The sequence below is a fragment of the Vitis riparia genome, chromosome 18 (genome assembly GCF_004353265.1).
Source record: "Vitis riparia cultivar Riparia Gloire de Montpellier isolate 1030 chromosome 18, EGFV_Vit.rip_1.0, whole genome shotgun sequence".
NCBI lineage: Eukaryota > Viridiplantae > Streptophyta > Magnoliopsida > Vitales > Vitaceae > Vitis > Vitis riparia.
In genome coordinates, this window is record NC_048448.1 from 8,614,378 (window position 1) to 8,636,677 (window position 22,300).

At 35.6% G+C, this 22,300-nt stretch overlaps 2 protein-coding genes across 2 annotated transcripts; both read left to right on the forward strand.

Annotated features, from left to right (window-relative positions):
* Positions 1 to 1,295: 1,295 nt before the first annotated feature.
* Positions 1,296 to 21,582, forward strand: LOC117907234. The gene is made up of 3 exons (XM_034820704.1): positions 1,296 to 1,984; positions 7,090 to 8,703; positions 19,148 to 21,582. Exons 1-3 carry the CDS (start codon positions 1,332 to 1,334, stop codon positions 21,438 to 21,440), a joined length of 4,560 nt encoding a protein of 1,519 aa, XP_034676595.1. The 5' UTR covers positions 1,296 to 1,331; the 3' UTR covers positions 21,441 to 21,582.
* Positions 2,362 to 3,868, forward strand: LOC117907233. Its single transcript, XM_034820703.1, has 2 exons — positions 2,362 to 3,500; positions 3,821 to 3,868. Exons 1-2 carry the CDS (start codon positions 2,411 to 2,413, stop codon positions 3,856 to 3,858), a joined length of 1,128 nt encoding a protein of 375 aa, XP_034676594.1. The 5' UTR covers positions 2,362 to 2,410; the 3' UTR covers positions 3,859 to 3,868.
* Positions 21,583 to 22,300: the final 718 nt, after the last annotated feature.

Genomic DNA, 22,300 nt, shown 5'->3' on the forward strand with positions numbered 1-22,300 from the left:
TTTTATCTGCTCCAGCCTGTCGATCATGTGTGTTCTTAAAACCAATTCTGGGTTGTCCAGGCTTCTTTCCTTCAACAAAGTAAGTTTAATTTTTTGAGGCAGGGCTACCTCGTCTCTTGTGCTTCAATTGAATGGATCATCTTGTTGGCCCAACGCATTCTATATGTCACTATATCAGTATGGAAACATCAGATTTCCTTTTTCAAAGGAACTCATAAACCACCTGGTTGAATTTCTTAAACCCTTTTTTCATACTCATTTTTATATCGGAGGAATCTTAGGTTTTTCATTGAATGAATATATACCTATCCGTATTTGAGCTATCTGGAGATACCTAGTAAACCAAGCTGGGAATTAGCAGGACAATGCATGATTCAAGCTGTATATGAGGCCCACTCATTGTGTGTGTATATATATATATATATTCATGGTAGAGACAAAGTTATCTGCCATGATATTCAGCATATCCAGACTGTGCTACTCACCAAAATCCAATTGTAGCCTTGCGAGAATTTACAGGGTATCTCCGGATATTTAATGTAGCCGAGCTCCTCCAAACAAGTTCAGCTAAAAGATATCAAGAAGTGCATTTGACTATAAACTGGCATTAGCTGCGAACGAGGCCCACTTCATTAGAACTTGCGTTGCACTAATTGTATTCAAATTGTGTTCACATTATTTGCAAAAATGTTCTCTCCATTAATGTGTAACTTCTTTTGCTTCCTACTCATACAAAGTGCTCAAATATATATAAAAGAGAAACAATTCACAATACATACTCAAAATAAATCTTTAATCAATCAGAATTAAAAGCTGCAGTTCTTATATACGATTATGAGGGATACGGAACATTGCCATCTTTTATCCAAACAAACTTCTCTAATTAGGAAAGAGATATTGCTATTTTGAAGGAGTCTATATGGTTGATGATGATTTTGTTTCAAATATCAACATGAAGATTTTAGTCCAAAAATGGCAATATGCAGATTTTTACAACCATGTACTCTAATTTTTTTTTTTTTTTTAAATGAAATTCAAACTTAAAATATAATAAACACAAACTAGTAATTTAAATATATATAAACAAATTTTCAAGGGTTAAGATGAAACGAGACTAATTCAGCCTTGGCAATCAAAAAGGGACCACTGGCCCGCTGCCAAGCTCAATTATTAAAACTGCGACCGGCCCTGGAGGTAAATTTTTCTTATTTCTTTTTATATTTGTCTTATTTTAAGGCTCCCGTCATTGTCTTTCATAGCTTGACGACACTAGTGATCATTATATAATGAGGTATCAGTGCCCATATGGACTCCATTCAAGTGAAAGAACCATGGGGTTTGATAATGTGGTTCATCGTCTCTACTTGATATTCCTTGCATGGATTTTGTTTACTCTCCATTTCAGATCAGCGTCAGGAGAGAGGTCCACGTATATCATCCACATGGACAAGTCTCTCATGCCTAAGGCTTTTGCTACCCATCGCCACTGGTACGCCTCAACCGTCGATTCCCTCATGACGGCTGCTTCCACAACATCCAACGCCGTTCAATCCACGCCCAAGCTTATCTACACTTATGATCATGTACTTCATGGTTTTAGCGCAGTTCTATCCAAAGGTGAACTGGAGAAGTTACGTAAGTCAACCGCAGGGTTTGTCGCAGCGTACAGTGACAGGACTGTCACACTTGACACCACCCACACTCTTGAGTTTCTCAAACTCAACCAAATCTCGGGTCTATGGCCGGCGTCGGATTTCGGAAAAGACGTCATTGTTGGCGTTGTCGACACCGGAGTCTGGCCCGAGAGCGCTAGCTTCAAAGATGATGGTATGACCCAAATTCCAGCAAGGTGGAAGGGGACGTGTGAAGAAGGACAAGAGTTCAACTCTTCCATGTGTAACCGAAAGCTGATTGGAGCTAGATACTTCAATAAGGGTGTGATAGCTGCAAATCCCAGTGTTAACCTAACGATGAACTCAGCTAGGTGTTGGCGTGAGCTGTCTAATGGGATAAGTATAGAAGTCTAATGGGATAAGTATAGAAACCTGATTATGTAAATCCCATACTTCAAGGGATGGCCTTATTTTTTGCCGCAAGATATGTATATGCTAGAATAGGTTTCTTTGCTCTGTATCTATATAGTATTGTATTCAACACACAAGGAAACTGAAGAAATAAAGACTACCTTTTGACATGGTATCAGAGCACGTCCCTAGGACCTCTGCTCAGCCATTGTGACCAGAAAAAAACTCCGGAAGACCCACCTGGTATCATCTTCAACTTCATCTTCCTGGTCAGATTCCAGCGTTGCTTCCCTCTGATTCCTAGTTCAGAAGGCTACCTCACAGTGCTCCAACCGGTTATCCGTTAATATACAGCAAATCTTGTCAAACCAGAACCGACAGACTCCATGGCGGAATCTAGAGATATAACACAACCTCTCATTCCCCAGACCGATTCCATCCTTAGCGATCTAACTACAAGAATGACCGAGGTCCTGACTAGAGCCCAGACCTCCCCTCAACCTCTGCTTGCTGATTCGTCAACTACTCCGATCGGTATCAAGTTGGAAGGATCCAACTATGCCTTATGGTCCCAGGTTGTCGAGATGTATATCTCTGGCAAGGACAAGCTGGGATATATCAATGGAGATTCTCCTCAGCCTCCAGAAACCGATCCTTCATTCAGGGGATGGCGCACCGAAAACGCCATTGTCAAGGGATGGTTGATCAATTCGATGGACCCTTCCTTGATTGCCAATTTTATCCGATTCCCAACTGCAAAACAGATTTGGGATTCTGCTGCTATAACCTATTTTGATGGGACAGACACGTCTCAAGTCTATGATCTCCGACGTCGGGTTACTCGTATGAAGCAGGCGGGTGGATCCATTGAAAAATACTACAATGACCTTCAAGGGCTGTGGCGAGAAATCGATTTTCGTCGTCCTAACCCGATGGAGTGTGCTATTGACATACAGAAATACAATTCCATTCTACAGGAAGATCGAGTTTATACTTTCCTTGATGGACTAGATGACAGATTGGATAAAACTCGGAGTGATGTTCTACAAATCAAACCATTCCCTACGGTGGAACAGGCCTATGCATTTGTCCGTAGGGAAGAGAACAGGCAGACCGTGATGATCTCGGGTGCAGATACTCCTCCAGGAGCAGTTATGGCATCCAAAGGGATCAAAGGCAGCCATCACCAGATGCCACCGAAACCTGGAGCTCTTTCCCTAAGCAGCGGGAAATCCAACTCCTCATTCAAAACTAAACCACCATCTGACGCCATGAAGTGTACCCATTGCGGCAACTCTAAACACACCCGTGACACCTGCTTCAAACTGCATGGATATCCAGATTGGTGGAATGACCTTCAAGCACGGAAAAAACGGGAAATCATTGCTAATGATAACCACACTGGGAGAGCTGCTGTGGTTACCTGTGATGCTTCGTTATCCCTCATTCCTCAAGCCGAATCTTCACATGATTCAGGTACTTCGAGTAAGGCATTTCATATCTTTACTCACAAGGATGATGAGGACTGGATTCTCGACTCTGGGGCAACAGACCATATGACATTTGATTCAAAGGATTTCTCTAATACAACTCAGCCGAGACGGAGCTGTGTTGCAAATGCTAATGGGGTCACCTATCCAGTTACAGGGGCTGGAACAGTGACTTTATCTCCTTCCCTTTCATTATCTAATACATTACTTGTACCCTCTCTTTCAAATAAACTGATGTCTGTAAGCCAAGTTACTTTAGATCTTAATTGTGTGGTATTGATGTATTCTACTTTTTGCCTTCTTCAGGATATTCTCACCAAGGAGATAATTGGGCGTGGTACTAAGAGGGGGGGGGGGGTTATACTACGTGGATGCCTTCAGTTCGGGAAGAGCAAATCACATGCGTCACAAGGTTGGTAACAAGGAGAGGCAGATTTGGTTATGGCATCATCGACTTGGGCATCCATCATTTGGGTATTTGAAGCACTTATTACCTGGGTTATTTTCAAATGTAACACATTTAGATTTTAAATGTGATACTTGTATCTTAGCCAAAAGTCATAGGGCTTCTTATCCCATGAGCATGAATAAAAGTATGATTCCTTTTGATTTAATACATTCCGATGTTTGGGGACCTTCACTAGTAACTACGTCTTCTGGTCATCGTTGGTTTGTAATATTTGTTGATGACTGCACACGAATGACATGGCTTTACCTCCTAAAACACAAAGATGAAGTATTTTCTATTTTTCAATCATTTCATGCCATGGTTCAGACACAATTCTCTGCAAGAATTAAGATACTTCGTTCTGACAATGGAGGGGAATATGTTAATCAACAATTCCAGACATACTTCAACAACCATGGTATTCTCCATGAAACCTCATGTTCACAAACCCCACAACAGAATGGTATTGCTGAAAGGAAAAATAGGCATATCTTAGAAACTGCCCGTGCTCTATTGATCAATGCACATGTGCCGAATAGATACTGGAGTGATGCTGTTACCACAGCCGTGTATCTACTGAACCGCATGCCCACCAAAGTCTTACAATTTCAGACTCCACTAAAGGTGCTTTCTTATCATGTCTCCTTACCGACTGTTTTGATGATTCCTCCCCGAATTTTTGGTTGTGTTGCTTTTGTCCACCTCCATAAAAATCAACGCACTAAGTTGGACCCATGTGCTGTCCGGTGTTTATTCTTGGGGTATGGAGTACACAAAAAGGGATACAGATGCTACGATCCCATTGCTAAAAGAACCTACATTACCATGGATGTCACCTTTCTTGAATCTGAATTTTTTTTTACACCGATATCCAATTCCCCTCTTCAGGGGGAGATCTATGGTGAAGAACGGAATTGGTCTGATGTTGAAGTGTTAGACGTTGGTGACAATCCAACACATCCGAATGATGACAACGACATGGTTGAACATGATCATGTACCTGAGCCTTTGAGAACTGAAGCTGAACCAGATCCTGTACCTGAACCTTTGAGAACTGAAGCTGAACCAGTACCTGAATCAGCGGAAAATGCAGAATCTGGTGTATTCCCTCACTCTTTAGTACCCAACAACCCTCCTACTGAGAATATTCCTGAGGTAAGCTCTCCTACCACACCTTTACAAACTAATGCTATAGATACATCTGCGGGTTATGTTCTACCTTTCAGACACAATCGAGGCAAGCCTCCAAATCGATACTCCCCAGACATAGAAGAACGACGATCCAAGTATCCAATAGCCAATTATGTGTCTACACAAAGATTATCTGAACCTCTCAGAGCTTTTGCACATACACTCTCCTCATGTCAGATTCCGAGTAGGGTTGAAGAAGCTTTCTCGGATCCGAAATGGGCTCAAGCTATAAAAGAAGAATTGGAGGCGTTGCAGAAAAATAATACATGGGTTTTGAGTGTGTTGCCGGAAGGGAGGAAGACAGTGGGGTGCAAGTGGATTTTCTCTATTAAATATAAAGCAGATGGGTCGATTGATCGATACAAGGCGAGGTTAGTAGCAAAGGGTTATACACAGAAACATGGTATAGATTATCAGGAAACTTTCTCACCTGTAGCAAAACTAAAAACTGTTAGAGTACTGTTATCTCTTGCAGCAAACTTAGATTGGCCATTGCACCAACTTGACGTAAAAAATGCCTTCCTCCATGGTGATCTTGAAGAGGAGATTTACATGGATATTCCACCAGGCTATACTGCCACATCAGATGCAAAGATCGCATGTAGGTTACAACGAGCATTGTATGGACTAAAGCAATCACCTCGAGCATGGTTTGGCAGGTTGAGTTCGGCAATGAGGAAGTATGGATTTCAACAAAGCAACTCTGACCACACTCTCTTCCTAAAACATCGATTGGGAAAAATAACAGCCCTCATAGTCTATGTAGACGACATGATAATTACAGGGGATGATGTAGAAGAAATAGCCAAGCTTCAAGATCAATTGTCAACTGAGTTTGAGATGAAGAACTTGGGGGGGCTTAAATATTTTTTGGGCATTGAAGTGGCAAGGTCAAGACAAGGCATATTTCTTTCCCAAAGGAAATATATACTAGACTTGCTGGCAGAGGTGGGATTACTAGAGTGTAAGCCTGCTGATATTCCAATTGTCCAAAATCATAAACTTGGAGAATATGTAGACCAGGTACCAACGGACAAACAGAGGTATCAACGGTTAGTGGGTAAACTCATCTATTTATCTCATACTCGGCCAGACATTGCTTATGCTGTGAGTGTAGTGAGTCAATTCATGCACCGGCCGAGTGAAGACCATATGGATGCTGTAATGCGAATCCTTCGTTATTTGAAGTCCTCTCCGGGGAAAGGGCTTATGTTCTCAAAGAATGGTCATTTGAAGGTTGTTGGCTACACAGATGCGGACTGGGCAGGGAACATCACAGACAGGAAATCCACTGCTGGGTACTTTACTTTTGTGGGAGGCAACCTAGTTACATGGAGGAGCAAGAAACAGAAAGTAGTTGCCCTATCTAGTGCTGAAGCTGAATTTCGGGGGATGGTCAAGGGAATATGTGAGCTCATTTGGCTGAAAAAGCTGCTAGCTGAGATCGGTGTTGCTCCTAGTTCCGAAATGAACTTGTTCTGTGATAACACAGCGGCCATTGCTATCTCCCACAATCCGGTTCAACATGATCGCACTAAGCACGTTGAGGTGGATCGGAACTTCATCAAACAAAACCTTGAAGAAAAGATTATTCAGCTTCCATTTGTCAAATCAGAAGACCAGTTGGCTGATGTACTCACAAAAGCAGTGTCTGCAAGGAATTTCTACAACTCACTTGACAAGTTGGGCATAAAAGATATCTATGCACCAACTTGAGGGGGAGTGTTGGCGTGAGCTGTCTAATGGGATAAGTATAGAAGTCTAATGGGATAAGTATAGAAACCTGATTATGTAAATCCCATACTTCAAGGGATGGCCTTATTTTTTGCCGCAAGATATGTATATGCTAGAATAGGTTTCTTTGCTCTGTATCTATATAGTATTGTATTCAACACACAAGGAAACTGAAGAAATAAAGACTACCTTTTGACACTAGGGACACACAAGGTCATGGGACTCATACTTCGTCCACAGCTGCTGGGAATTACGTGGAAGGCGCGTCCTACTTTGGGTATGCCAAGGGAACTGCAAGAGGAGTTGCGCCCGGAGCCAGGGTGGCCATGTATAAGGTCCTTTGGGATGAAGGCCGATACGCTTCTGATGTTCTTGCTGGTATGGATCAAGCTGTCGCGGATGGTGTTGATGTGATTTCCATTTCCATGGGATTTGATCTAGTGCCATTGTATAAGGATCCTATAGCTATAGCTTCATTTGCTGCCATGGAGAAGGGTGTGCTAGTTTCATCTTCAGCTGGGAATGAAGGCCCATCTCTTGGGACGTTACACAATGGAATCCCATGGGTGTTGACCGTCGCAGCGGGTACCATTGATCGTTCATTCGCCGGCACTTTGACTCTTGGTAATGGGTTAACCATCACAGGATGGACCATGTTTCCTGCAAGTGCTTTGGTCCAAGATCTACCTCTTGTTTATAACAAGACTTTGTCTGCCTGCAATTCATCAGCACTGTTGTCTGGAGCGCCTTATGGCGTCGTTATATGCGACAAAGTAGGATTTATTTATGAACAATTCCATCACATTGCTGCGTCAAAGGTTGGAGCGGCTATAATTATTTCCGACGACCTCGAATTATTCGAGTTAGTTGGTGTACCTTGGCCAGTTGTGGTGATCAGCCCCACGTATGCAAAAGCTGTGATTGATTATGCCAAAACTGCTCATAAACCTACAGCCACCATGAAGTTCCAACAGACCCTCCTGGATACAAAGCCTGCGCCAGCTGTTGCTTCTTACACATCGAGAGGTCCTTCCCGCAGCTATTCTGGTATCTTGAAGCCAGACGTGATGGCACCAGGGTCATTGGTTTTGGCTGCTTGGATTCCAAATTCTGAGGCTGCAATAATTGGAAGTTTGTCGTTGTCCAGTGATTACAATATGATTTCCGGGACATCCATGGCCTGTCCACATGCTTCTGGCGTGGCTGCACTGCTGAGAGGAGCACACCCGGAATGGAGCGTGGCTGCTATTCGGTCCGCCATGGTGACCACAGCAAACCCATACGATAATACTTTTAATAACATACGGGATAACGGATTAAGTTTCGAAATTGCTTCTCCTCTCGCCATGGGAGCCGGCCAAATTGATCCGAACAGAGCACTTGACCCAGGTCTAATATACGATGCAACTCCACAAGACTACGTCAATCTCCTCTGCTCCATGAATTTCACCACCAAGCAAATCTTAACCATCACCAGATCAAACACTTACACTTGCTCCAACCCATCTCCAGACCTGAATTACCCATCCTTTATCGCTCTATACAACAACAAATCAACGGCATTCGTCCAGAAATTCCAGAGAACTGTGACGAATGTGGGAGATGGATCATCAAGTTATAAGGCTATTGTGACAGCACCGAAGGGCTCCAAAGTCATGGTCTCACCAGCGACATTGGCCTTCGAGAACAAGTATGAAAAACTGAGCTACACTCTGACTATGGAGTATAAGAGTGAGAAGGATGGCAAGGTGTCGTTTGGCTCGCTTACATGGATTGAAGATGATGGAAAACATACTGTGAGGAGCCCCATAGTGGTATCCCAAGTGGTGACACCATGGTAAAAACTTTCGATTACAGCCTAAGACATGTTCCTTTTTCATGTGAACTTTATTAATCTGAATTAAATATCAGACCCGCGTTGCAGTCTAACAGAGAGAATCTGCAAAACTATTGAGTTCCAAATATTTAATTCTAAATCCCATGATAAGTTAAAGATATAAATGTCTTTTTTATTTTTTTTCTTGTACTAACTAATTCACCTTTTATTAAAAATAAATAAAAGTATATTTGAGAGTGATTGTAAAATATATTTTTAATATTTTTAGTATTTGAATGATAAAATTTTCAAATATTAGAAATATTAAAAATGCTTCTTAAAATCGTTATCAAACGGGATCTAAAAATTGATTAATAAAATTACTTACTCTCGTTTTTATAAAATTAAAATATATTCTTAATAAAATTTTTAATTTACTAAGATTTTTCGAATATATATTTTAAACTCTTACCAATGAAATAATTTTAAATTTATTTTTGAATGTTGTCTTTCCCCTGCAAATATTAGTTTAGTCGGATCATTATGATGATCAGGAAAATTATTTAAAAAATTATGGAACTCGTAAACATTAATTGTCAGTAAAAAAATTTCCATTCCATCCTGATTGTGAATGGTGAAATTTATTGTTTTTTTTTATGATAAGAAGTAAATGAGTGGATTAAAATGTAAAAAACTTTAGACATCAAATCCCTATCCATCTGCTGAGCAAGTGGTTGGAACATAAATACTGTCGCTAGTCCAACATTTCCTAGACATTTGAGCCAACTAAAGTTATAATACATTAATACTTAATACTTAGGGATTAAAAATTTTAAATCATTTAATTACAAGATATTAAAACTATTTTTTATTTTTTAATTCAAATTTATAGAAAATTAGAATAATACAAAATCTAATTAATAGCTTTACCGATTCAAGGATGAGTTCATCTCTTATTTTTCATTTAATGTTATTAAATTTGAGATTTACCTTAACCTCTAAGGGGATGTAGGTTGTTTTAGCAATCTAGAATTTGATAAAATTGAGAGATTTTGGAATGATAGGATAAATTATGGTTTTTCTTAATGAAAATATCAAACCCTAAAGCGAGTTTAAGAAAGATATAATAAGTGCTAAGACAAAATATTTTTTTATCTTAGTCCCTAACTAATTTGTGAGCCCAAGTCAATGACGTAATCCATTGTCCTAGTTGATACATCTATTTAATTAAATGTAATTTTAATATTTTAATTTAATAATATATATATATATATATATATGGTACATCTATTTAATTCATGTGAGATGTACCACAAAGTATCAAAGTTTTATAGTTTAAAACTTCAAACTTCTGATTTGACATAATAATTAATGTTATTGTAAAGTTTTAATTTGTATTGAATTCTCATATTTGTATTATATTTCAATTAACATAATAAAAATATTTAATACATTTTTTTATTAGTATTTACTTATCTTTTATCAATATTTTAAGTTATCTTATATTTTTATAATACAAATTATAAATTTTAATTAAGAACTTATTCAAACTTATAAAATTATAATTACAAATTATATTTCATAAAAAGTATAATTTACGAATTATAAACTTAATTTTCATAAATAATAAGTTTTATTTACTAGTTATAAGCTATAATTTAATTTTAAAATTAACTCAATAAAATTACAAATATATGTACTTAAGGCACAAAGGTAATCGAGGGTGAGGCCTGGGCTCGACTGTCTTTTAGCCTTAGAAATGGGGAGAGAAGATTGGGCCCAGCCCTGATGAATCTCTGTTTCCAACCTTTATAATTATAAATCTTATTTGTTACCAATTCCAAATTTTCATATAAATAATTATTATAAGTGTTTTATTATTGGAATAAATTTTAATATTTTAGTATGTTTAAAAATATGTTCAATTTTTCACTTTTTAAATTATTTGTTTATAAGTGGTTGTTTGATAAATTAACTTAATAACTTAATAACTTAATTTAAGTTATCAAGTAAATTAAGTATGTTTTATTCTTAAATTCATATCTTGATTTTATATTTTTATACCCATTTGTTCTATTTACCTTTTTGATTTATTTTGCTAGTCTATGACTTACATTGTTATTTGACTTATTCTATCCTAATTATAAATTATGAGGATAAATATATTAATTTAATAATTTAAAATAATTTTAAGTTAATTTTAGTAAATAACATTAATACTTAAAGTAAAAATTGGATAATAAGTTTTAAGTTAATAATTAAAGTATGATTTAACTTAAAGTTAATTTAAGTCATTAAGTAATAAATATTCAATTTTATCAAACACCTCTTAATTATCTAACTTAATAATATAAAATAATGATGAACACACTTTCACGATTTGAGATATTCTAATATATGTTAAATTATGGGTCTTTTTAATTATTAGTTTTCAAATATTAATCTTAATTTTATAAAATGAGAAGAGAAATTTTAAACGCATTCACTCGTTATCTATGTATGTCCATTTTTTAAAATAAATAAATTTTACATGTGAGATGATGATAATTCCATTTTTTTTCAACCTATTCAACTCTATCAATTCAAAACCCTAACTCTATCTCTCCTCCATGTATGGATGAAACTTTGAAACTTGTTTGGAACTAATCTTTTAGAAATAGTTTCAAAAAATAGTTTTAGTGAATGGTTCTTAAAAACAATTCTAAATTATTTTCAAAAAACTCAAATATGAAAAATAGTTTTTTTTAAACTTATTTTCTTTGAAAGTATTTCACATATATGTACAATATAAAAAAAATTTAAATGTTTTTTTTTATTTTCAATTATTAATTAAAACACTACAAAAAAATTATTATAAACGTCTAAAATTTGTTCAAAAAAATCAGCTCATTTTCAAAATAGATTTTTAAAAAGCTATTTTCCATCATAAAATTTCAAATATATTCCTTCAATTAAAAAAAACATTTTTTTATTCTAAACATTAATTAAAAAATATTTTCAAGAATAATTTTTTATCTTAATGTTATTTACATATGAGTATTTTATGATTGTCATATGTATAGTTGTTTTCAACCAAATTTGGAATTGGATTGACATAATGATGTTGGATCTAAATCCATATGAGTCATATTTGGTTGGTTGGATATAGTATGGTATAAAATATGTCCCATTATGAATTTTAGGTAACTCAAGAACCTGACTCGTGACCCCTAGTTAAAGGTTTGACCTATTATTCTTAATCTAAGCTAATAGTCAACTTGAAGATCCTGATTTTTTTTTTCTTTTCCTGAAACCAATCATCACCTAATCACAAATATAATAAGTTTATCATCTTACCACCTAAGTGATTATCTCATTTATATATTTTTTTACAATAATTTCTATGATAATATACTCCCAAAAGTCCTTTACAAAATTTAAAAATATAGATTAGATTACAATAATTTATATAACTCAAATTAGTGCATGCCAAATAAGTTAATCTAAACTAAGAATGATCATGGTTAAGTTCTTTACTTTTTGGGACTTTCTAGAACATTCTTTATATTCCTTCAATTCTTCCAAAATGATATCTACAACTAAAAAGTTTTAAAAATGAATGAATAAGCATTTTCATATTGCTCAATAGGATGTTTTGCATCTAAAGGGGTTAACGATTCTAAGTGAATATAACATCGTAGTATACATAATAATGTTTTATTTACATCATATATATTAAATAAAACTCAACCATACAAAATTAAATCAATCTAAGTTATCACATTTTTTTTTCTTCATCAATCATACATATCATATTAAATATTTGTATTTTTCTTACACAAAATAAATAAATGATTTTTTTCTAACAACATATTCAAACATACATTTGACGTCATTCAATCAAATAATTTATACAAATCCTTCATCTAGATGCAAACATAATGCAAATGTTTACATACAATCAATGAATGTATTATTATTCTCGAGTTTTTACTGAAGGATATGCGTTCGTACTCAAATTGTAACACCTAAAATTTAATCTAGGGTCAAAATAGTAATTTATAAAGTAATTAAGTAATTAATTAAATTCATTAAAGGTGAAAGAGTCCTTTCACAATTAAAATCCTATGTATAAATTAGATTTTCCTCTTGTCTTCTTCATTCAGAAAACCTTATCAACCAGAATTTGAAAATTGGAGATTGTAGGGCTCAAGGGTTAGAGGTTCAGAGTTTGAAGTTCAGGTTTTTCCAAGTAAGATTCTAACCTTAAAATTAATATTTTATATTCGTTAGTTAGTTCAGAACACGTTAGATTTCTTGGAAAAAAATAATAATTTAGATTAGAGTTAGTTTATTTTATTTTTTTTTATTCGTTTTAATATAAAAAAATATTATAAATTTAGGATTATTGATTGATTTATTGTTGGAAATTGGGAAATCTTAAGTTTTTGAAAAAAAAAATGATTCTTTGGAAGATTTTGATTTGGGTTAGGGTTAATCTATTTAAATTTTTTAAATCAAAATATTGAAATTATGAATATAGGTTATACTATTCATGATAATAGAGAAATTCCAAATTTTTTTAGATGAATAGATCTAAACAATGAAATATAATAAATTAAATGATTAAATAAATATATTTTATATGTGATTTAAGGGATTGGAAATTATTATTTTAAAAAAAGAAAAAAAAGGGCGTGAGCTCTAAAAAAGAAAAAATGACGCGTGTGCTAGAGAAGACTATATATATATATATATATATATATATAATATGAAGGCTTGGGTGTTGAGCATGAGAAAGAATGAGTAGGATGAGAAAAAATAATAATAATAAAATAATATTAAGAATAAAGGAGATATGTGATTACTACTCAAAAAGTGCTATTTGATAACTTGTAATAAACTCTTTTAAACACTTTTGAGTAGTAGTTATCACCTTTTAACCCAATTAATATATTAAGGACCCTTGCAATCAATTCTAATCAAATTGTGTTAAGTTTTGGTGTTTTGATAGTTTTTTTATCACCAAATCAATCAGAGATTGAGGAGAGTTCTTTGGAATCCATGGCAAAGCAATGGAAAGCTCAGAAACATGTAGAACCGAAGCTTTGAAGTCCTTTGCCATAAGCAAATCTGGAATGCAATGAGTAAAAGATGTTCGGACAAGATGGCGGCGGAATATGGGCTGTAGCAGGGCTTGTTCACATTAAATCAATGATCCGGACAACATATCCGGATAGGATATGCTATCGTCCGGGTGTGATGTTCACGAGTGTCGTGTGCTTCTCCCTGAGGGAATCTGAATAGGGGAGCGCACCGCGTGTCTTCTTGGGGAATCCGGATGGAGTTGATCCGGATAGCCTTGCGCACTCCGTGTCATCCGGGAGAGGAGTCCCTACACCTTGCACACACAGATGGTCCTCCTTGCGCAGCATAGCTCAGTCCATCCGGGGAGGAATTCCGTTCGCCGACATTTCACATCCGGAGTTCCGTCCGTCGACATTTCGCATCCGGAATTCCGTCCGCCGACATTTTACATTCGGATGTCTCACAGCCGGATGGGAGAGGAGGACGCTTCAACTTCTCTGGATATACATATCCGGACCTTCTGATAACGCTTACCCAGAGAGTTTTTCTATTAGTATACAGTGCCACCGTGTTCTCCTGAAGCTTCCTGATATTTCCGATCGACATCTTGAGATATTTTGCTTTAGATATTTGATGTCTAAATCCCCAAAGTCTCCTTGTAACCCACCTATCATAGGATTCCTTAGTCTTTAAGTAAGTAAAAAGGGTGAATAACCTCATATATATAGTTTGTAATTTTCTTTAGAATGGATGATTATTATTGTGTAATCAATGGAAGGAAGAAATATATTTTAGAGAGCTTGCTCTATTTTTCCTTCATATATTTGTTTTCTCGTTAGTTTTCTTTCTAGCCAAACAAGCTCTGAGGAAGTTTCCTCAGAGAATGAGTGGCTAGACTTTTAGTTCCTTGGAGTTAAGGTTGCCGGGAAAAGTTCCAAGTGCATAAATTAGTAGCTTTGTGGTTTCAACCATTAATGAATAGAAAGTGTGATCCTTTAATGATTTCTATGTTTTTAGTTAACTTAAAATACCTTCAATTCACTTGAGCCAACACTTGGTAAGACATGTGATCTTCGTCCATGGAGATGCACTTGTTTATCTCTTGCGAGCTTTTGGGAAGTGACTTGGAGGTAGGATTTTTTAGAATTGCCAATACTTAGTAAGCTTTTGGACTCCAAGGAGACATCCATTAGTTATCTTTTGCGAGCTTGAGAAGGGAAGTCCAAAGTTAAAGATCACCTTGAATGGCAAATGCTAGGTGAGAGGCACGAGCCATTGCAAGTTGCATCAGTGAGAGGGAATTAGAGCTGAAATCCATTTAAATGATACATTTGTTAATTCTCTAATGCGAGGAAATGAACCAAGTGACCGGAGCTCTGTTTTTGCATAAGGAACCTCCCCTGTGAACCTAAACCTCCAAGGAATGTTTTTCTTCATAAGTAATTTCCATTACTTTCTTTTTGGTTAACTTAAACCCAAACCTCTTCCACCAAAGTTTATGTTTTATTTCTTAAGTTAACCTTGAAATGAAAAAGCACAAAGTTAACTTTGAATTGGTATCAGTTGTGAGTTGAAAACCCTTCCCAGAGAACGATCCTAGAGTCACTATGTTATATTAGCTAAAGTTATCCTAATGCATGGTGATATAAGTTATAAATTTTGTTGATTACTCTCTCAATCAAAGAGCACCAGTTGGACATGAATCAGCTGAGACACCAATTGGGAACGAATCAATATGCATGGGGAGTGTGTTTGGTGATTAATATATATATATATATATATATATATATATATATATATATATATATATATATTATAGTTTAATTAAATTATGTTGTGTCCCAATAAATAAATTGAAAATAAAATTTAAGTTTTATATGAATTATAAGTTTATTAATTTTTTTAAAATAGGAATAGATGAAATTATCATTCATAATTAAAAACATTAATTTGAATACCTAAAATTTTAGGATTGTCAAACTTATAATTTTAGATAAATAGTAATAGTTATTTCTCTTATACTTTGTTAGGTGAAGAGGAGGTTTTTCGGAATTTATTTTTCTTCAAAGTTTTTGAGGATTTCTTTTGAGGTAAAGGAAATTATACAGATTTTGCAAAGGAAAATATATATATATATATATATATATATATATATGTTGTTTGAAATGTGTAATTGTTAATTTTACTTTTAAGCATGGATCAAATATATTTTTGTATGGAAAATGTGTTATAATATTTATTTTGTTTATATTGAAATACTTGGGGATTTTATGCTTTTGTAAGTTGGAATAAATAAAATAAAAAATATGACTCTAATTTATTTGACCTTTGTCAATAGGATATAATAGTTGACCTTTACATTTTTATGATAAGAAATGTAATTAATTTGAACCCCAACCTCCAGGGGTTTAGTTAGAGGTTACTAGTACTAGTAGTATTTGGTTTCGTCCACCTTAAAAGGAACATTTGAGGCTAGCCACCTATTTGTAAAGTCTCACTTAATTGGGCATTATTTGATCCATACAAAAATAATGATACAAAAATATATTTCAAACAATTGAAATGTATTTGATTTGAAATATATATGAAATGATTTTGATATATAGGAAAATGTTTGGTTAAACACCTTAGCATGTATTAGTATATTTGTATTCAAACGTTCTTATTAAAATGATTCTACACTAAATCTTCTATTTGTAAACATGATTGAAACTATTTAATCCATGAAACTGTATTAGTATTCCTTATTGGGCTTTGAGTTCATTCCCCTTTGTTGATAATTTTCAGGTACCCTCAATTTGGGTGAGGAGTGACAGTTACGAGGAGAATTTGGCTTGTTAAGATTTTTGTCAAAACTCTCTTTATTTTGAGCATTGTTAGATGTTAAAATTTATTTTCCATTGGAATTATTTGAGTTTAGAATTATTTGGACAATAATACTTGATTTGATGTGTTAGTTTCAAAAATTGTTATTTGGAGATTTTAGAATTTTTGTTCTACTACTTTGAACAGAAATTTAGTAATTGGTAAATTTCCAATTACAATATGATGTTTGAGTCGTTTCCACTTTAAGCCTTTGTACTTGAGGTGTGAAATGACTGTCATACCCTTGGAACGGGTTTTGGAGCTCGACACAAATACACTTTTCATTGAGAGTTTTCTAAGGGTAAACTTTTGTATTTTTCATATTAAGAATTTCACCCCTTTCTTAATTTGCCCTTTTTAAGTCCTTTCATTTTTTTTTTTTCTTTTCATTTTCCCATTCCTTATGGTATTTTCATTCTCGTATCAGTTTCACATAATGGTTTGTTTATTTTTCCTTGCACATAACCATGTGTGCGAGTAAATGCAATATACCATCATTGTCCAATCCCAACTCAAATGCACATAAAACACATGTTTTAAACATAAAATAACACTCCAAATTTTTCACAAATAATGTTTATTATTTTCAATACTAGCATATCATTAATAAATTTCAATTTCATCTTTTCAACAAAATCCAAATAATTCTAGTACTTCATACAAATATTTCTCTTTAATTGACATGAGGTATGTCATTATTAGATAATTGCTGAATTTTTCTCCAACGTGATTGCTTAAAAAATCAAATTAAAAGTTCATATAAACTCAAAAAAATTAAAACAATAATTGTATACATGAAATCACTTGCAAAATATCACCATAATAAATAGACCGATGATAATATCCACAAAATTTTCTATTAAAAATTATTATATGAAAATTCCAGGTATAATCCATCCTACCAAAATCCAAAAATCGATTTGAAATTCAACTCCATATGGAAGTTTCTCGCGTAAAATAAAATATCCTCTTAGAATTTCACACTTTTGGTCTCTCAAATGGAATCCTAGAAATCCACTATAGGTGATTTATTTTTTTTTTCTTCCCATCCTTTCTCTCTTTCAGTCCACTCTTTTGTACCTTTTCGCTCCATTTTACTTTTTCTTTTCCTTTTTTTAATTCTTCGCTGTTTCAATCTATTTTTCTATTTATTTATTTTTTTTTCTAATTCTTCACGTCATCGTTTTTTTTTTTTTTTCGGTGGTTTTGACGCCACTTTCAGCCTCCTCTTCTCGTCTCACCATTTTTTCTTTATTTCACAACTTCTCATCTCTAAATCATTTTGCACTCACCAGATTTTCTTTTCCAAAGGAACTGATAAACCACCTGGTTGAATTTCTTAAACCCTTTTTTCGTATTCATTTTTATATCGGAGGAATCTCAGTTTTTCATTGAATGAATATATACCAATCCGTATTTGAGCTATCCGGAGATACATAGTCAACCAGGTTTGGAATTACAAAGGACAATGCATGACTCAAGCCGCATACTAGGCCCACTCATTGTATGTATATATATTTATGGTAGAGACAAAGTTATCTGCAATCATACTCGGTAGAGACAAAGTTTGTTTGCAATTCTGCCTGTTTCCAGTTGTAGCCTTGATACTTTTGGACAATTTATAATTAATATGGTTGTTGTACGTTTTGTCAAAATATTGTTTCATTACAGGGCATCTCTGGATATTTAATGTAGCCGAGCTCCTCCAAACAAGTTCACTGCATTTGACTATAAACTGGCATTAGCTGCCAACGAGCCCCACTTCATTAAGCTTTAATCAACAAGAATTAAAAGCTGCAGTTCTTATACACGAGTATGCAGGGATTAGGAATATTCCCTTCTGTTATCCAAACAAACTTCTCTAACTAGGATAGAGATATGGCTATTTTAAAGTGCTATCGTTGATGATATTATTGTTTCAAGAAGCAGACAGAAGATTTTGTTCCGAAGAGACAATATGCAGATTTATATATATATATATATAAATAGCATTATTTTATCGTAGGAGTTACTTGAAACTGGGTAGTAGTGTTAACCAAATTATGCATACACATGAAAAAAAAAAGAAAAAAAAAAAGAGATTTTTAACGTGATTGATGATGAATATGATTCCTATTGATATATCCACGACTCTCACCCTCCTTTTAATTACAACCGCACGTTCTATTTTTGTTCTTTTCCATAAAATCCAAAGTTATAAAAAAAGTTAAAATACAATAGGAACAAACCTGTCATTTGAATATATGTGAAAAAATTCCAGGGAGCTGGACCATATCCTCGACAAAGCGGAAGAAGACTCATTCAGCCTTCGCAATCCAAAGGACCACTAGCTCCGCTGCCAAGCTCAATTATTCAATCTGGGACAGGCCCTGGCGGTAGAATTTTCTTATTTCTTTTGATATTTGTCTTTTTTTTAAGGCTCTCGTCATTGTCTTTCATAACTTGACGACACTAGTGATCATTATATAATGAGGTATCAGCGCCCATATGGACTCCATTCAAGTGAAAGAACCATGGGGTTTGATAATGTGGTTCATCGTCTCTACTTGATATTCATTGCATGGATTTTGTTTACTCTCCATTTCAGATCAGCGTCAGGAGAGAGGTCCACGTATATCATCCACATGGACAAGTCTCTCATGCCTAGGGCTTTTGCTACCCATCACCACTGGTACGCCTCCACCGTCGATTCCCTCATGACGGCTGCTTCCACAACATCCAACGCCGTTCAATCCACGCCCAAGCTTATCTACACTTATGACCATGTACTTCATGGTTTTTGCGCAGTTCTATCCAAAGATGAACTGGAGAAGTTACGTAAGTCAACCGCAGGGTTTGTCTCAGCGTACAGTGACAGCACTGTCACACTTGACACCACCCACACCCTTGAGTTTCTCAAACTCAACCAAATCTCGGGTCTATGGCCGGCGTCGGATTTCGGAAAAGACGTCATTGTTGGCGTTGTCGACACCGGAGTCTGGCCCGAGAGCGCTAGCTTCAAAGATGATGGTATGACCCAAATTCCAGCAAGGTGGAAGGGGACGTGTGAAGAAGGACAAGAGTTCAACTCTTCCATGTGTAACCGAAAGCTGATTGGAGCTAGATACTTCAATAAGGGTGTGATAGCTGCAAATCCCAGTGTTAACCTAACGATGAACTCAGCTAGGGACACACAAGGTCATGGGACTCATACTTCGTCCACAGCTGCTGGGAATTACGTGGAAGGCGCGTCCTACTTTGGGTATGCCAAGGGAACTGCAAGAGGAGTTGCGCCCGGAGCCAGGGTGGCCATGTATAAGGTCCTTTGGGATGAAGGCCGATACGCTTCTGATGTTCTTGCTGGTATGGATCAAGCTGTCGCGGATGGTGTTGATGTGATTTCCATTTCCATGGGATTTGATCTAGTGCCATTGTATAAGGATCCTATAGCTATAGCTTCATTTGCTGCCATGGAGAAGGGTGTGCTAGTTTCATCTTCAGCTGGGAATGAAGGCCCATCTCTTGGGACGTTACACAATGGAATCCCATGGGTGTTGACCGTCGCAGCGGGTACCATTGATCGTTCATTCGCCGGCACTTTGACTCTTGGTAATGGGTTAACCATCACAGGATGGACCATGTTTCCTGCAAGTGCTTTGGTCCAAGATCTACCTCTTGTTTATAACAAGACTTTGTCTGCTTGCAATTCATCAGCACTGTTGTCTGGAGCACCTTATGGCGTCGTTATATGCGACAAGGTAGGATTTATTTATGAACAATTCCATCACATTGCTGCGTCAAAGGTTGGAGCGGCTATAATTATTTCCGACGACCCCGAATTATTCGAGTTAGGTGGTGTACCTTGGCCTGTTGTGGTGATCAGCCCCAAGTATGCAAAGGCTGTGATTGATTATGCCAAAACTGCTCATAAACCTACAGCCACCATGAAGTTCCAACAGACCCTCCTGGATACAAAGCCTGCGCCAGCTGTTGCTTTTTACACATCAAGAGGTCCTTCCCGCAGCTATCCCCGCATCTTGAAGCCGGACGTGATGGCACCAGGGTCATTGGTTTTAGCTGCTTGGATTCCAAATTCTGAGGCTGCAATAATTGGAAATTTGTCTTTGTCCAGTGATTACATCATGATTTCCGGAACATCCATGGCCTGTCCACATGCTTCTGGCGTGGCTGCACTCCTGAAAGGAGCACACCCGGAATGGAGCGTGGCTGCTATTCGGTCCGCCATGGTGACCACAGCAAACTCATACGATAATACTTTTAATAACATACGGGATAACGGATTAAGTTTCGAAATTGCTTCTCCTCTCGCCATGGGAGCCGGCCAAATTGATCCGAACAGAGCACTTGACCCAGGTCTAATATACGATGCAACTCCACAAGACTACGTCAATCTCCTCTGCTCCATGAATTTCACCACCAAGCAAATCTTAACCATCACCAGATCAAACACTTACACTTGCTCCAACTCATCTCCAGACCTGAATTACCCATCCTTTATCGCTCTATACAGCAACAAATCAACGACATTCGTCCAGAAATTCCAGAGAACTGTGACGAATGTGGGAGATGGAACAGCAAGTTATAAGGCTATGGTGACAGCACCGAAGGGCTCAAAAGTCATGGTCTCACCGGCAACGCTGGCCTTCCAGAACAAGTATGAAAAGCTGGACTACACTCTGACTATAAAGTATAAGAGTCACAAGGATGGCAAGGTCTCGTTTGGCTCGCTTACATGGGTTGAAGATGATGGAAAACATACTGTGAGGAGTCCTATAGTGGTATCGCAAGTGGTGACACCATGGTAAAAGCTTTCGATTACAGACTAGCTAGTTTGGGATTATGTCATGTTGATGTTTCATGTGAACTTCGTTAATCTGAATAAAATATGGGACCCGCGTAACAAAGAATATCTGCAAAAGTATTGAGTTCCAAATATTTAATTATAAATCTCGTACCACTTTTTATTAAGAATATAACGAGTGGACTTATAAATTATGGAGTGGAGCGATACGTGCGTTGGCCGATACTTCCAAGGATGAGTCACACGAGTTTTGGGGTAAAATAGTCATTTCATGTAAAGAAATATTAGCCCTTTATAAAACTTATATTCAAATTAGTTTTTTTATTACCACATAGGAGTCATGTCATAATTTTTTTTTTTTTTCAAAATTTAAGTTGAACCCTCGATTCTTAACTAAGACTTTATTTTTAAATAAGCCTTAGTTGGTAACTGAGACTTCAATTATTTTATTTTTTTACTTTAAAATTTAATTAAAAATATTAAATTTTAAATTATTATTGAAATTAAAAAAATACTTTAATAATAAAATTTTATATATTTGAACTTAAAGATCTAATATTACTTCAATAAAGATAATTTGATAAATATAATAAATAAATATTTTATTTATCAATTAATTAATAATCTTAAAATAATAAAATTATATGACATATAAATAAAATATAAAATTATATAATTTATTTATTTAAGTTATATTACATGTAATATTAGGGAGGGGTATTTTTTTCCATTATATAAATATTTAATGAGTATTTTTTTGTGACTTTGATGAAACTATTAAAAATTACATTTTGTAATAGACTTTTGCTAATTAATTTCACTAACTAATTTCAAAATGTATCTTCAAGACGTATATATTGTGTG